The sequence below is a fragment of the Sylvia atricapilla genome, chromosome 1 (assembly GCF_009819655.1).
Source record: "Sylvia atricapilla isolate bSylAtr1 chromosome 1, bSylAtr1.pri, whole genome shotgun sequence".
NCBI classification, from domain to species: domain Eukaryota; kingdom Metazoa; phylum Chordata; class Aves; order Passeriformes; family Sylviidae; genus Sylvia; species Sylvia atricapilla.
The window spans coordinates 70,957,029-70,969,365 of record NC_089140.1 but is presented as its reverse complement, the minus strand read 5'-3'; the positions used below and the strand labels follow the sequence as shown (position 1 = coordinate 70,969,365).

General features: G+C 42.7%; 1 protein-coding gene across 1 annotated transcript in view; it reads left to right on the top strand.

Annotated features, from left to right (window-relative positions):
* Positions 1-12,011, top strand: part of CDH20 (cadherin 20) — a 119,144-nt gene extending 107,133 nt beyond the window's left edge. The window contains exons 10-12 of the mRNA XM_066326146.1: positions 1,422-1,539; positions 8,691-8,942; positions 10,400-12,011. Coding sequence (XP_066182243.1) covers positions 1,422-1,539; positions 8,691-8,942; positions 10,400-10,899 — 870 coding nt within the window. The 3' untranslated portion in view covers positions 10,900-12,011. The remainder of the gene's footprint in view (positions 1-1,421; positions 1,540-8,690; positions 8,943-10,399) is intronic.
* The last annotated feature ends 326 nt before the right edge of the window (positions 12,012-12,337 follow it).

Genomic DNA, 12,337 nt, shown 5'->3' with positions numbered 1-12,337 from the left:
AAAGGGGTGCCAGGCAGAATTATGTTCTGCTAGGAACTGCAGAGTCAAAAGCAACACAAGGCTTCCTGTTGCACACACTCTAAACCAGCACCTTCAAGCAAGTGGTGAAGACTCTGCTTCTCTCTCTTCCAAAACCTCATCAAAGCCCTCGAGTAAGGTCATCAGTTCCTGAGGCAGACAAGAGCTCTCCCTCGCTGGACCTGCTACTGATCATTTGTGGGGAGCCACTTCTTGCTCCACCACCAGGGTCCACGGTGGAGACTGGTGGCTACCAATGCAAAGCTGACTAGCTTAAATAGCATTTAAACATATAGACACACATCTCATGATCTGTGAAGGAAAAATTCTGCAAGTAACATCACTGTGTGTTTGCTGTAGCTTCTCCCAGCTGAGTGAAGCAGAATGAAATAGTTGCTCACTGCTGGGATAACTGTCCTTACAACTATTATATATAAGATATTTTCATCTCACCAATTTACAGACATTCTCAGTAATATAGGCAATAGAAATCATTGCCTAGACTTTTTTCCTGGTTTTGGAGGGTGAGTGTCCTGAGTGATAAGCTGTCTAAGTTCAATATTATTATGGATGCTAATCTGGACTACTTCCTTCAGCAAAAAATGCTAAATTCTATTGCCACATTTTAAAAAGTTCTGAAATCAGTGTTAAGGTGGTAAAAGAGCCTTTATGCGTCTGACATTTGCCTTTGAATCCCAAAATGGCATTCAAGTTAAAAAAATCCAGGTGAAGATTTATTCCCAGTCCAAAAAGTTGGCAGAATGTTTATTCAGACAGTGCTCATTGTGCCTCAAGCTGTTAGACCTACTTTACAAAGCCTCTGTAAGTGAAGTAACAAGTCTCTTTCTGGATTTAGCATTGTCTTAGTTTCTTTAGTTTGGTGTTATTTATTGCATATGCAGAGTTTCTGCATGGCTGGTTTTTCTCTCATTTGCACTGTCATCTTGGGAAGAATTTTATTGATTTAAAACTAAAAAGAGTGGCAAAATAATCAACCTGAAGTTCTTTTCTACCTGCATAATGAAGCTGAAAGTAAGTATGAGCTTTCTTACAAGCTGTCTAATGCACAATGAATCTTCTGAAAAACCTGGGCCCCCAAAAGACAAAAAGAAATGAGCAACAGAAGATAGGGATGGATGAGAGGAAAGCATCCGTTATTTGAGGTAAACTGAGTATCTCCTTTGTTTAAATGTGATATGCATGACCACAGCAAAATAGATGACCCCTGCAAAGTTTTGAGCGTCTTCTTGGGAGAAGATTGTACCTCTGGAAGACAATTTTATTCAAATGCTCCAGTTGCTCATATTTATAGATATAAAATACATGTTACCTGTTTGATTATTTGTTTATATTATAAATATTTTGCTTCTCACCTGTTTCTACTTTTCTCTTGTGTTCTGTAGCTGATTCAGACAGTGAGTGCCATTGACAGGGATGACCCACAGGAGGGTCAGCACTTCTACTACAGCCTGGCTCCAGAGGCAGCCAACAACCCCAACTTTACTCTAAGGGACAATCAAGGTAATCAGAGTGGACATAGACAGTTAGCTACTCTAATTTCTAATGCCTGAGTTGGACTTGAGAAGCTGTGACTTACAGTGGGTGGTAAGACTGCCATTTCAAATAATACCAAATGACACCTGCTCCTTAAAGGCAATAAGAAAATGACATATTACTTAATACACTTGAAAGTTATATGATATTTACTTCTCTATAAATATTCTCCAGCAACAGACTGCTTTTTCTTTTTCGAGGAAATGTGCCAGTGTTTTGTGCAAATTCAGGTCTTTTGGTCAGGCTGCAGGCATCTCGGATTATCGGAGTGGAAATTGCATTTGCTCAAAAGATGCTTAAAGGTAGGATAGTAACTGGAACTAGAAGACAAATCTGAAGGGAATTACGTTGCTCTTCTTTTGTACTCTTCATGTTTTCTTCCAGGCACAGAAAAAGGGAAGGCTTTTGTACTGTTCCAGTCTTTTCCCCTACACCTTTCTTTTCTTTCTCCTTGCAAATCCTCATTTCCCTAGAGAAAGAGGGAAGTAGGGAGGACCCACAGAGCCTTAGGGAGGTAACTTGATGTACAGCTAAAAGTCTGTGTAAGATGACCTAAGTAGAAACTGAAACTCCAGTGGGAAAACTCATGGCAAGTCACTGGCATTTGAGCATTCCAACCAGTGGAATTTGATTCTTTTGGGAAAGCTTTGGTGGTTTTGGAGCCTGCAGGAAAGTCCTGCCATAGCAGGCCTTCACATGACTGCTGTCAATACATGATCTCCATGGGCAGACAAGTTCTAGAATCGGGTCTGCACCAGCCTTCATTAGGAAAGAGGGATGACCTTGAGTGACCTGGTGCAGAGCTTTGAAAGTCAGTAATTAGGGGCTGGGTTTCAGGATGAGTTTAGTGTGTAAAGTACCATGAATCAGCAAGTAATTCCCGAATAAATGGAGAGAAAGACTGTCCACATAATATCCATGGCCAGCCTCCAAGCCTAGCCTTGCTCCCACACATGCCTACCTGTCACACTTCCATAAACCCCTGTCTGGGCCTCTCCAGGCATATGAAAGCACAACAGAAAGGCTTATAAAGAATCCCATGCCGTCACTAACCAAACATGTCTTAAAACATGCTACTTACAGTGTCTGGAGCCCTCCTCCACAGCATGCTAATGCTCTTCCATCCCAAAAGCATTTTTTTCTATAGTGTCCCTGAAGCCTCCCCACACAATTTCTTGCATTTTTATCCCCTTCTTTCTCTCCTTGTCTTTTTTATTTGAGAGTATATATTGCCAAAATAAATGAACAAATATAACACAACTATTGCTAAAGCATTTGGCAAAGCAAGCTTATTTCATCCTCAAGGCATTGTTCTAAATAAAGAAACTCGCAAAACATCAGATGCACTTTTTCTGTCTAAGGCCATACTTGCAATAATTTATAGTGACAGCAGTGACTGAATGGCTGTGCCTCCCACTCTCTATAAAATACTAATTTTCCATATATATATATGTATATATACAAACACACACATATATACATATATCTCACAAAAAGATTTGGGTACTACTAGTTACTAATTTGAAATAAAAATGTTAAGTATCAAACCACTTACTATTTGAATAATCCATATAGTAAACCATAGTATAAGAAGAATATTAAGCTATTAGAAAGCATCCAAAGGAGGGCCATGAGGATGGTGAAGGGTTTGAGGGGAAGCTGTATGGGGTGCAGCTGGGGTCACTTTGCCTGTTCAGCCTGGAGGAGACTGAGGGCAGACCTCATTGCAGTCTATCCTTTCCTTAAGAGAGGAATCAGAGGGGCAGGTACTGATCTCTTCTCTCTGGTGGCCAGTGACAGAACTCAACAAAACAGCATGAAACTGAATCAGGGAAGGTTTAGGTTGGATATGAGGAAGGGATTTTTCACCCAAAGGCTGTATGAGCACTGGAAAGGCTCCCCAGGGAAGTGGTCACAGGACTAAACCTGTCTCAGTTCAAGCAAGAAGTGTTTGGGCAAAGCTCTAAGGCACACAGTGTCACTCTTGGTGTATCCTGGGCACGGCCAGGAGTTGGAATTAACTATCCTGATGGGTTGCCTACAACTCAGCATATTCTATGATTCTATGATTAAGAGTTTATTTACTGCCTCAGCAATTTGGAGTGCAGCAGTCATTTCAGTAAAAGTAATTTATGCTTATATTTTCATCTAGGGGCCACTAAGAACTATATAAATCATATAACTCAGGCACAGAGGGAGCAGCTATACTGTTTGTCACAGGGTGGCTAGACAAGAAACAGAACACACTTTGCTAGTCACAGTCTGTGCCCATAAACACGAGACAGGAATGCTTTCCCAGGCTGTGGGAAGGCACTGTTAAGATTAGCAATTGTGCTGATTACTTGGTTGTCCAATATAGCAGTAAGAAACTGCAAGACATGTAGGCTTCTTGGCAACAATTAAAACCTTGATTTTTACTGAGCAACAGATAAATCACAGTTTGCATTCTGATGAGCTGTTTTACATATTTTTTTGGCCCTTGTAATTTTAGTCTCTGAGAACTTCTTCAGTCTATTCATTCTTTGCATATCTTCAGCAGACAGAGAAATCCTATTGTTCTCCTTTATAGATGGGGATCTGGGGCAAGGAGAAATTAAGCTACTTACACGCTGGGTTCTCTTTGAGTTCAGTAAAATCAGTGAGAAATAGACATGTTAAGTAGCTGCAACAGTCTGGGCACAAATGGCTTCTCAAGGCATTATAGGATAAATGTGATGAAGCAGGGAATTGAGCTGGAGTCTCTCATCTCTTCAGTGTCTGTTGTAGGGCATTGGCAGGCCATCCTCCCTCCATCTTCTTCCAGGTGAAACTATGCTGGGAAAAAGTTAGAAAGAGAGGCTTCCTGTAAGAATGAGCAACGAAATAAGCTTACTACATTTCCAGATTAAAATCTGAGCTCATCTTCTGCTGAACCTTAATCACTGCCCTCCATCTTTGGGAACCAGGAACTGTGGAAGAGAGAAGCCTTTTTCAAGGGGTGCAGGATCAGGATCGGTCATGACCCCACCAGGCCTGTCACTGGCAGCCTCTAGCAGTCCTTTGCATTACAATTAAATTTGTCCTAGGAAAATTTTTAGCTGTTCTGCCTTCCCTAAAACTGTGGTCTACTTCACACATGTAAGCAGTGAGCTGAAAATCCTCAAGGAAAGGCATGTGACTCTTTTCCCAACCTAGTCTGCCTAGATTGCCTGCTTCCTTGGGTTCTTTCTCCCAGTCCTGGTAGAATATTTCTTTATATTATTCCTAACTCTTCATAATTGTTATCATCAGTTTTTAAAGTCTCACATAATTGTCAGGCTAATCATCCCCAGTTTGTCTGCAGGTGCATGCAGAAAGAAACCAAACCTTTCTTGTGAGAAGAGCAGTGGTTAGCTCTGATCTCAAGGTTGGGATCTACGCAGTGGTTAATTCCTCTGACCTCTCCAGAGAGGTACACCATTTCCAGTGAGGCAGAAAACTGCAGGAAGATGGTGCTTCCATGGCTTGTTCTCACAACCACATGAAGACACCAGCCTGCACATCTGTCCAGTTTTCATACCAGTGTGGAACCAGCCATGCTGCAATCTTCAGCATCTCTGCTCAGCATTAGAGACAAGTGCTGCCAATCCAGCTCTCTACAAGCCAAACGTGCTGTGCTGGAAGCTGGAAGGAAAAATATTATGCATTCTTATCATGCCTGCTTTTTATTTCTTTTTTTTAATGTAAGGGCTTTCATGTCCTCACAAGCCCTCTTCTCTTGATGGCTGGAGCTTAGCAGATATCAAATTTGGAATGAAATTGTGTATTCCAGTTTCTGCCATGCTGCATCACATTCCAGCATGTCCTTCGCACTGCACATCAAATCACATTGGCTTTTGATGAGTCACACAACAAGCTTTTGAACCAATGTATTTCAGCTACAGAGTAACAGGTAGAACAATTTTCAGGGATGATTTGGATGCCTGCCTAGTACAAAGCAAAATGAAAGAAAAGGCCCAAAATGTAATGCTGGGAGTTACAAGGATAATTTAATCACCAAGAATGTTTAAGATCCGGATGATATGGCCAGTGTATCACAGCAGAAGGTATATATACATATATATCTCTTTCAATATTAGATTATAGAAACTTGGGTTTGGCCAAAAAAAAGAATGATTAAAAACCCTTGAGATCTCTCACTAGCTGATTTTGCACAGCTTCTGTCAAGTTCACTGCCTGTGACTTCTTTTACGGGCAAAGTATGACCAGCTCAGAATAATTAATCTTTTTTCCCCTCACAAAGAGCAATTTTACATGAAATGAAGGTTTGCTGTCACCTGAATAGAAGCTGTGACTTCTATTGTAAGTCAGTTTAAAGAAAGTGAGTCTTTCCCCCAGGAAAGAGAAAAACAACCAAATTACTACAGTTAGGGTGATTCAAGTATTGACACAGCATAAATGCAGGCACTTCACCACTTTCTGCCTTTGGGCTGCTTTTTCTCATGCCAAAACTGGTCCAGTGATGAAAAGATTTGATATTAATAGTTGTGGAGCACATATAGAGGGCACATAAACAGCCCAAGGGAGAGAAAGCACTTGTATGTGCCCCAGGAGAGAGAAGGGAAAGGTTTGAGCAGGGAAGGGCTCCTGTCCACAGCACTCCCTTTGCCCAGGAGCCATGGAAGGCACAGGGTACTGCTCTCTGATGAGTTTTGGGACACATTCCTGAATCATAGAGTCATTTAGGTTGGAAAAGGCCTCCAAAATCATTGAGTTCAACTGTTAATCGGGTGCTGCTGAGTCCACCACTAAACCACGGCCCTAAGTGCCCCATCTACACATCTTTTGAATGTTTCCAGGGATGGTGACTCAAACACTTCCCTGGACAGCTTTTTCCAATGCCTGACCATCCATTCGGTGAAGAAATTTTTCCTAATATCTAAGCCTCTCCTGGCACAACTTGAGGCCATTTCCTCTTGTCCTGTTGCTTGTTCCTAGGAAGAAACCTACTTATGTCTGTCCCTACCCACTGCACCTACTCAGAGCTTCATTGCATATCAAAGGTGAAATCAGTAAACACTGACACATAATCGGTTTTAAGCAACTTTGGGATTTCATCTTGCACCTAGTGGTTTTTTCTCAAAGCTCCAACTCTTGGGATCATATGATTTAACAAGACACTGCAATTTCACTATATATTTGCATGCAGACATGCAGCACACTTCAGAATTTTATGTTTTCAGAGTAAAAGCTTGAAATGTTATTGATATGCAAGAAAAAAGACCCTGAGATTCTTTTCAAAAACATGTCACAAGTTTAAATTCATCTCAAAAACTCTGGAACCTGACATCTCAATACCAAGGTGTGCCCGTACTCTCTGAAGCCCTAATATATGCAGTACAGAGTTTGTGACCATAGTTTAGGTCTAGGAGACAAATCTTTCTAGTCTAGCTTGAGTTTGCCTATAGTTGGCTGTATATGATGCTCTTGGTTTCCCTTAAAAAAGCCATTAAATCAGTTTTGGTGTCCAGACTACAGTAGATAATATAGCTGAATTTATCTGCATGCAACCTGAGTCTCTACACTGAAAAAAAATCACCAAAGATTTAAATCTTAGCAGTGAATAGACATAGAAATAATAAGGAAATTGAACACTTCTATGTTAATATTTTAGGATTTTTCACAGTCTACTTGTGATCAGAAAGTTTATTGCCATTTCCAGGCAGCAGTCCCATTGTGCCAATCCACCTGCAAACAGCTGATCAGTATCCTGCATTTTCAAGCATAGCAAATGTACATTGGTAACAACTTGGAGATGCAGATAGCCAGACCGTGTGACCTCCTTTGAACTAAGAAACAGGAAACAAACCGAAGTAGTAAAAGAAACTGCATGAAGCTTATCTCCCAAAAAATGCCACAGCATCAGTGCATAAAATCAGAGCTTGTAGGCCTGCCAAAGAGAAAAAGTACCTGCGTTCCCCATTAATCTTTCCTGGCCCAAACCTTGCAGACATGTTTGTGAGAAAGGATAATTTTCATGCAAGTTCCTTTGGACTCCTTGGTGAGCCAGATCACATTGGAGACATTCAGTCTTGCACTTTCCAAAAGTCTCTGAGGCCACAAGGCTTAAAGTCAGCACTGACAAAATCAGCACTTATCTCCAAAGAGTTTTGCTTTGGCATCCTGAGATGAGAATTGAGAGCAACTTCCTGAACCCACTTTTTTTTTTTTTTTAATGAGGCAACTTGGTTGATATTCTGAGGAATTTGGGGGAGGAGATAGGCATGAATTTAAATGCCACTGATAAATTTTGACATTTAAAAAACATGGTGAATATGAAGAAAAAAGCCCCAAAGGTAGGAATTTCCCTTGAAATGGCCAACAGCAACTGGCTGTTAGGTCACTCTTTTACTATTTTTGTCAGCAGCATCATTTTGATTCCTTTTGATTTAAGTTCTTATAAAAAACAGGCAGTCACACTAAATGAAGCAGAACGGTCAAATCAAAGCAGAATAATTCTGACAATGATGACATGAAGCATACTTACTTTTTTTCTATGGCAGAAGTACTAATGAAATTCCAGGTACTTCACAGAAAAAATGTCTAGTTGTGAATTTTCAACATGCTGCTGCTTTAGGATAGATGAGTTTTTCCTTTGTCCGCTTGCTGCCTCAAGCAGACTACCATGCCATGTATCAAAAGCCACAGAGCACCACAACATGTTCACAGAGGGTTTATGCCAGTGTCTCCAAAATGGTGGCAGCATCTGACATCTAGAAAAGCTGCTGAGCATAAGCAAACAGGAACAACAAGCTGCCCTCAACTGCTAATTTGTGTCTTGCCCTCTGAAAGCTCTCTTAGCTAAATCTGAACACTATGAGTTTATTCTGGGCATCTTGTATCAGAAGGGGTAAAGATGACTCCAAAGGTGTGCATGCCTCTGACGTTTGGATCTATGGCCTGAGAAGATATTGGGAAGGGGAAGCAGAAGCAAAATGATTAGTGATGAACTGATTAAAAAAAAAAAAAAAAAAAAAAAAAAAAGAGAGAGAGAAGAAAAAAGTTGGGTGTGGGTCTAAGGCTTTTTTTTAACAATCTTTCTCAGCTGAATGTATTTGCTCTGCCCATCAGCTGCCTCTCTGTTTATTTCCTGCCCCTAGACAACACAGCGTGGATCCTGACGAGGCGCTCTGGCTTCAGGCAGCACGAGCAGAGCACCTTCCACGTGCCCATCCTGATCAGCGACAACGGGCGCCCGGTGCTGAGCAGCACGGGCACGCTGACCGTGCACGTGTGCAGCTGCGACGAGGAGGGCATGGTGATGTCCTGCAACGCCGAGGCCTATGTCCTCCCTGTCAGCCTGAGCCGAGGGGCCCTCATCGCCATCCTTGCCTGCATCTTCGTCCTGCTGGGTACAAAAGCCTTCACTTCTTCTTGGGAGGGACAGACTTTTCTGTTCTGGCCAGGGGGGTGCTGGTCCGCCGAAGGTGTAGGACCCAAACACACTCACACACTCACATATACCTGTATATGTAGAAGCATGCACACCTAAAGGGCCAAATCAAGCACCCAGTGGTGTAGTCAGCTGCATGTGGCTTCAGGCTCTGGACTGTAGGAACGGGGGAAAACTGTCGCCTGCAAATATTTTTGCCAGATGCCCAAAGTGGTAGGGTGTCTGATATGGCCGTGCTTTCCTTGCAAGGGTCTGGCAGTGGGAAGTATTGAGAGCTGTGGCTTGGCGCAGGTTAGTTTCTCATCCTGCTCCACAGTAATGGTAACAGTAGTGGTAAGCCCGGTGCCACTTCTTGTCTTTTGGAGAGAAATATCCTCACCTCCATCCTTTTTCCTTGAGACTCTAGATTTAAATAGTGTCTGTGCTGCAGTAGAGGGGTTGAGTGTCTTGCGTGAGTTCTGTCTCCACAATTAAATTTGCCCAGACATTCTATGTCCCCTGTTAGCTGTTGATATCAAAAGAACTTCAGTTCCCTTGTTCACTCTCCCAAATCATGCAATACTAGTTCAAAACACACATTCCCGGAAATTTCAGGAGACCCAGTTTGAGGAACAGTGTAGTAAGATACACAAAAAAATCTTTAGAAGTGGCTCAATTCTGGCTCTTCAAAGGAGCCTAGATACTTCAAAATATAGTTTTTAATAAAAAGATAGTTCAAAATTTCAGTATCCAAAATCTTAGCTGAGTTTTAACTGTGGAAATAGTCACCAAGTCATGGCACATTTTCAATAGCAAAGGGCTCTGGTGCATGTATGACCACTTCTCCCCATGCTAATAAGCACAGTGACGGCGAGGAGCACCAGCACTGCAGCACTGCAGGAGGCTTGCTGATAAACAAAAAATTCCTTATAGCAGACTAAAGGGCTAGCTTTAGCTTTTTTTCCTGCATTTTGCTGTGTAGGCAGATCTATCACCATGGTGCCTTAGGACCATCCATCTATGTCACATGCCGTGGCCTGTGCAAGAGGCATCCCCAAAGAAGGCTGCCAAACCCACCCACAGAGCAGAAAACAAAATATCTCCACGGCACTATGCTGCTGCAGATAACCTGTTACTGACTTCTGAGCTGGCTAGGTTAAAAGTGGCAAGCACCACTGTATATACACATCCTAAGTGTCATCAAGGGTTAAGTATTCAGGTGAGAAAGGGACAGATTAGCAGGACCTCAACTACCAGTTTTGACTAGGGAGTGAGAGGGAGAGATTTCTACACCCCTCAGCTTGCAAACACCGCAGCTGTTTAAATCCAAGGGGCCAGCTGGGCTCACCCAGGGGAAAGTTGAGCAGAGGAAAATCTGAAGCTGTGGCAAGATCTGCCTCCTTGCTGACAGCCCCGTGTCTTGCTTGGCTCCCACAGTGCTGGTTCTCCTCATCCTGTCCATGCGGCGCCAGCGGAAGCAGCCGTACATCATCGACGAGGAGGAGAACATCCACGAGAACATCGTCAGGTACGATGACGAGGGTGGCGGGGAGGAGGACACGGAGGCCTTCGACATCGCCGCCATGTGGAACCCGCGGGAGGCCCAGCTGGTGGTGAAGAGCCGGCAGGACATGCTCCCTGAGATAGAGAGCCTCTCCCGATACGTGCCTCAGGCGTGCGTCATGGACAACAACGTCCACAACTACGTGCTCGCCAAGCTGTACGAGGCTGACATGGACCTGTGGGCACCTCCCTTTGACTCCCTGCAGACCTACATGTTCGAAGGGAATGGCTCGGTGGCGGAGTCGCTCAGCTCCCTACAGTCCGTGACGACAGACTCAGACCAGAGCTACGACTACCTGACGGACTGGGGGCCGCGCTTCAAGAAGCTGGCCGAGATGTATGGGGCCACAGACAGCAGCGGGGCTCTGTGGTAACACACCAGGAATGGCAGAGGGCTTTCCATGTGAAACCGTGTCCAGTTCGGTCCATTCTCATCAGACGCTTCCATGGACATGGGTGAGGCCTCATAAAAAAATAGCAATACAGTGCTTGGATGAGAATGGGAAGAAGGGTGCGAATGAAGGTCTCTCTGGATCAGCTTTACTCAGTTAAATTAAGTCACATTTTTGAAACTATGAGAAACAGAAGGAAGGAAGGTTTTTCCTGGTTCTTACAGCAAAATTGGAGAGCTCCACACCTGGAATATGGCATTGCTCTCTCTCTCTCTCTTTTCCTTTCTCTCCCCTTTGTACACGGCAGCTTACTGAGCTCTATACATTAGAGTTCAAAGATCTGTAAACTCCAACTGTAATCTCCAACTCACTGAGAAATTGTCACCACAGAAGAGTTGTTTCCTACTGGTCATTTTTTCCCCAATAAAACAGAAAAGGATTGCTTGCTAACAAGAGAAAAAAAATCCACAAAGCAGAAAATTGAAACTGGAATATCTGAGGGCTCCTTGTAAACTAAACTCCTCCCTCTGTTGCTAACAGAGTTTTTTTTAATCCTTTAGAAGCAAGGCTGAAGTTGGGGGTTTTTTCCACGTGACTGAGAGGGCTGGGGAAGAGGCTTTGAATTTCTGCTCTAGTTTAATGGCTGATCTGTGAGTCATTGGCGTTAACACTAATCCATCTCCTATCAAGTTTGTGTAAATTTATTCTTGACTCTTTAAAACCATGACTCTGCTAAACTGCTCAGAACAAAACCAGAAAATCTGCCTCTTTTGCACTGTAGATGTCTCTTCCATGTGCCAAATGTGAAGATTAGATTCTACCAATGAAAGCCAAATAAATTTTAAAATAAGAAAAAGCTATATTTGGTAACTACATGGGTTAGATGGGCTTTCCTAATCTGTGTGAGGTCAATCCAAGGGATGTTTACATACTGTAGATAACCTACTTGAACAAATGCAGTATTATAGACCAATAAATGGATGTAAGAAAATTACATGTATAAGTTTTGTATATTTGTTAATTTTGGTAATAAATATGATGTACTGCATACAGTACAGTACCTTAGCACCTCTTTTAATAAAAGTTAAACAGAAGGGAAAGTCTGATGGCAATTTATTGACTACTTTGCACACAGCAGCTAGTGCTTATCTGCAGCTTTACAATGCCTTGAGCATCAAGAAAAAATGGTTCATCAGCATCATGTCAAGGAGACAAGGCTTCAGTTTGCAGAATCGAGCAGATTGTCTGCTTCTTTTATCATTGTTCACTTGGACATTGCCCCTAGCAGTGAATCAGCCCAAGTACAGCCCACCAGACTGGTTATTTTTCTAATCAAATCACACTGGAGTTAAAAGTAAGTCTCGCCTGGATTTATTTGAAACATTAAGGCCGGGGCATTGATAGGCTCGGAAACCAGTTA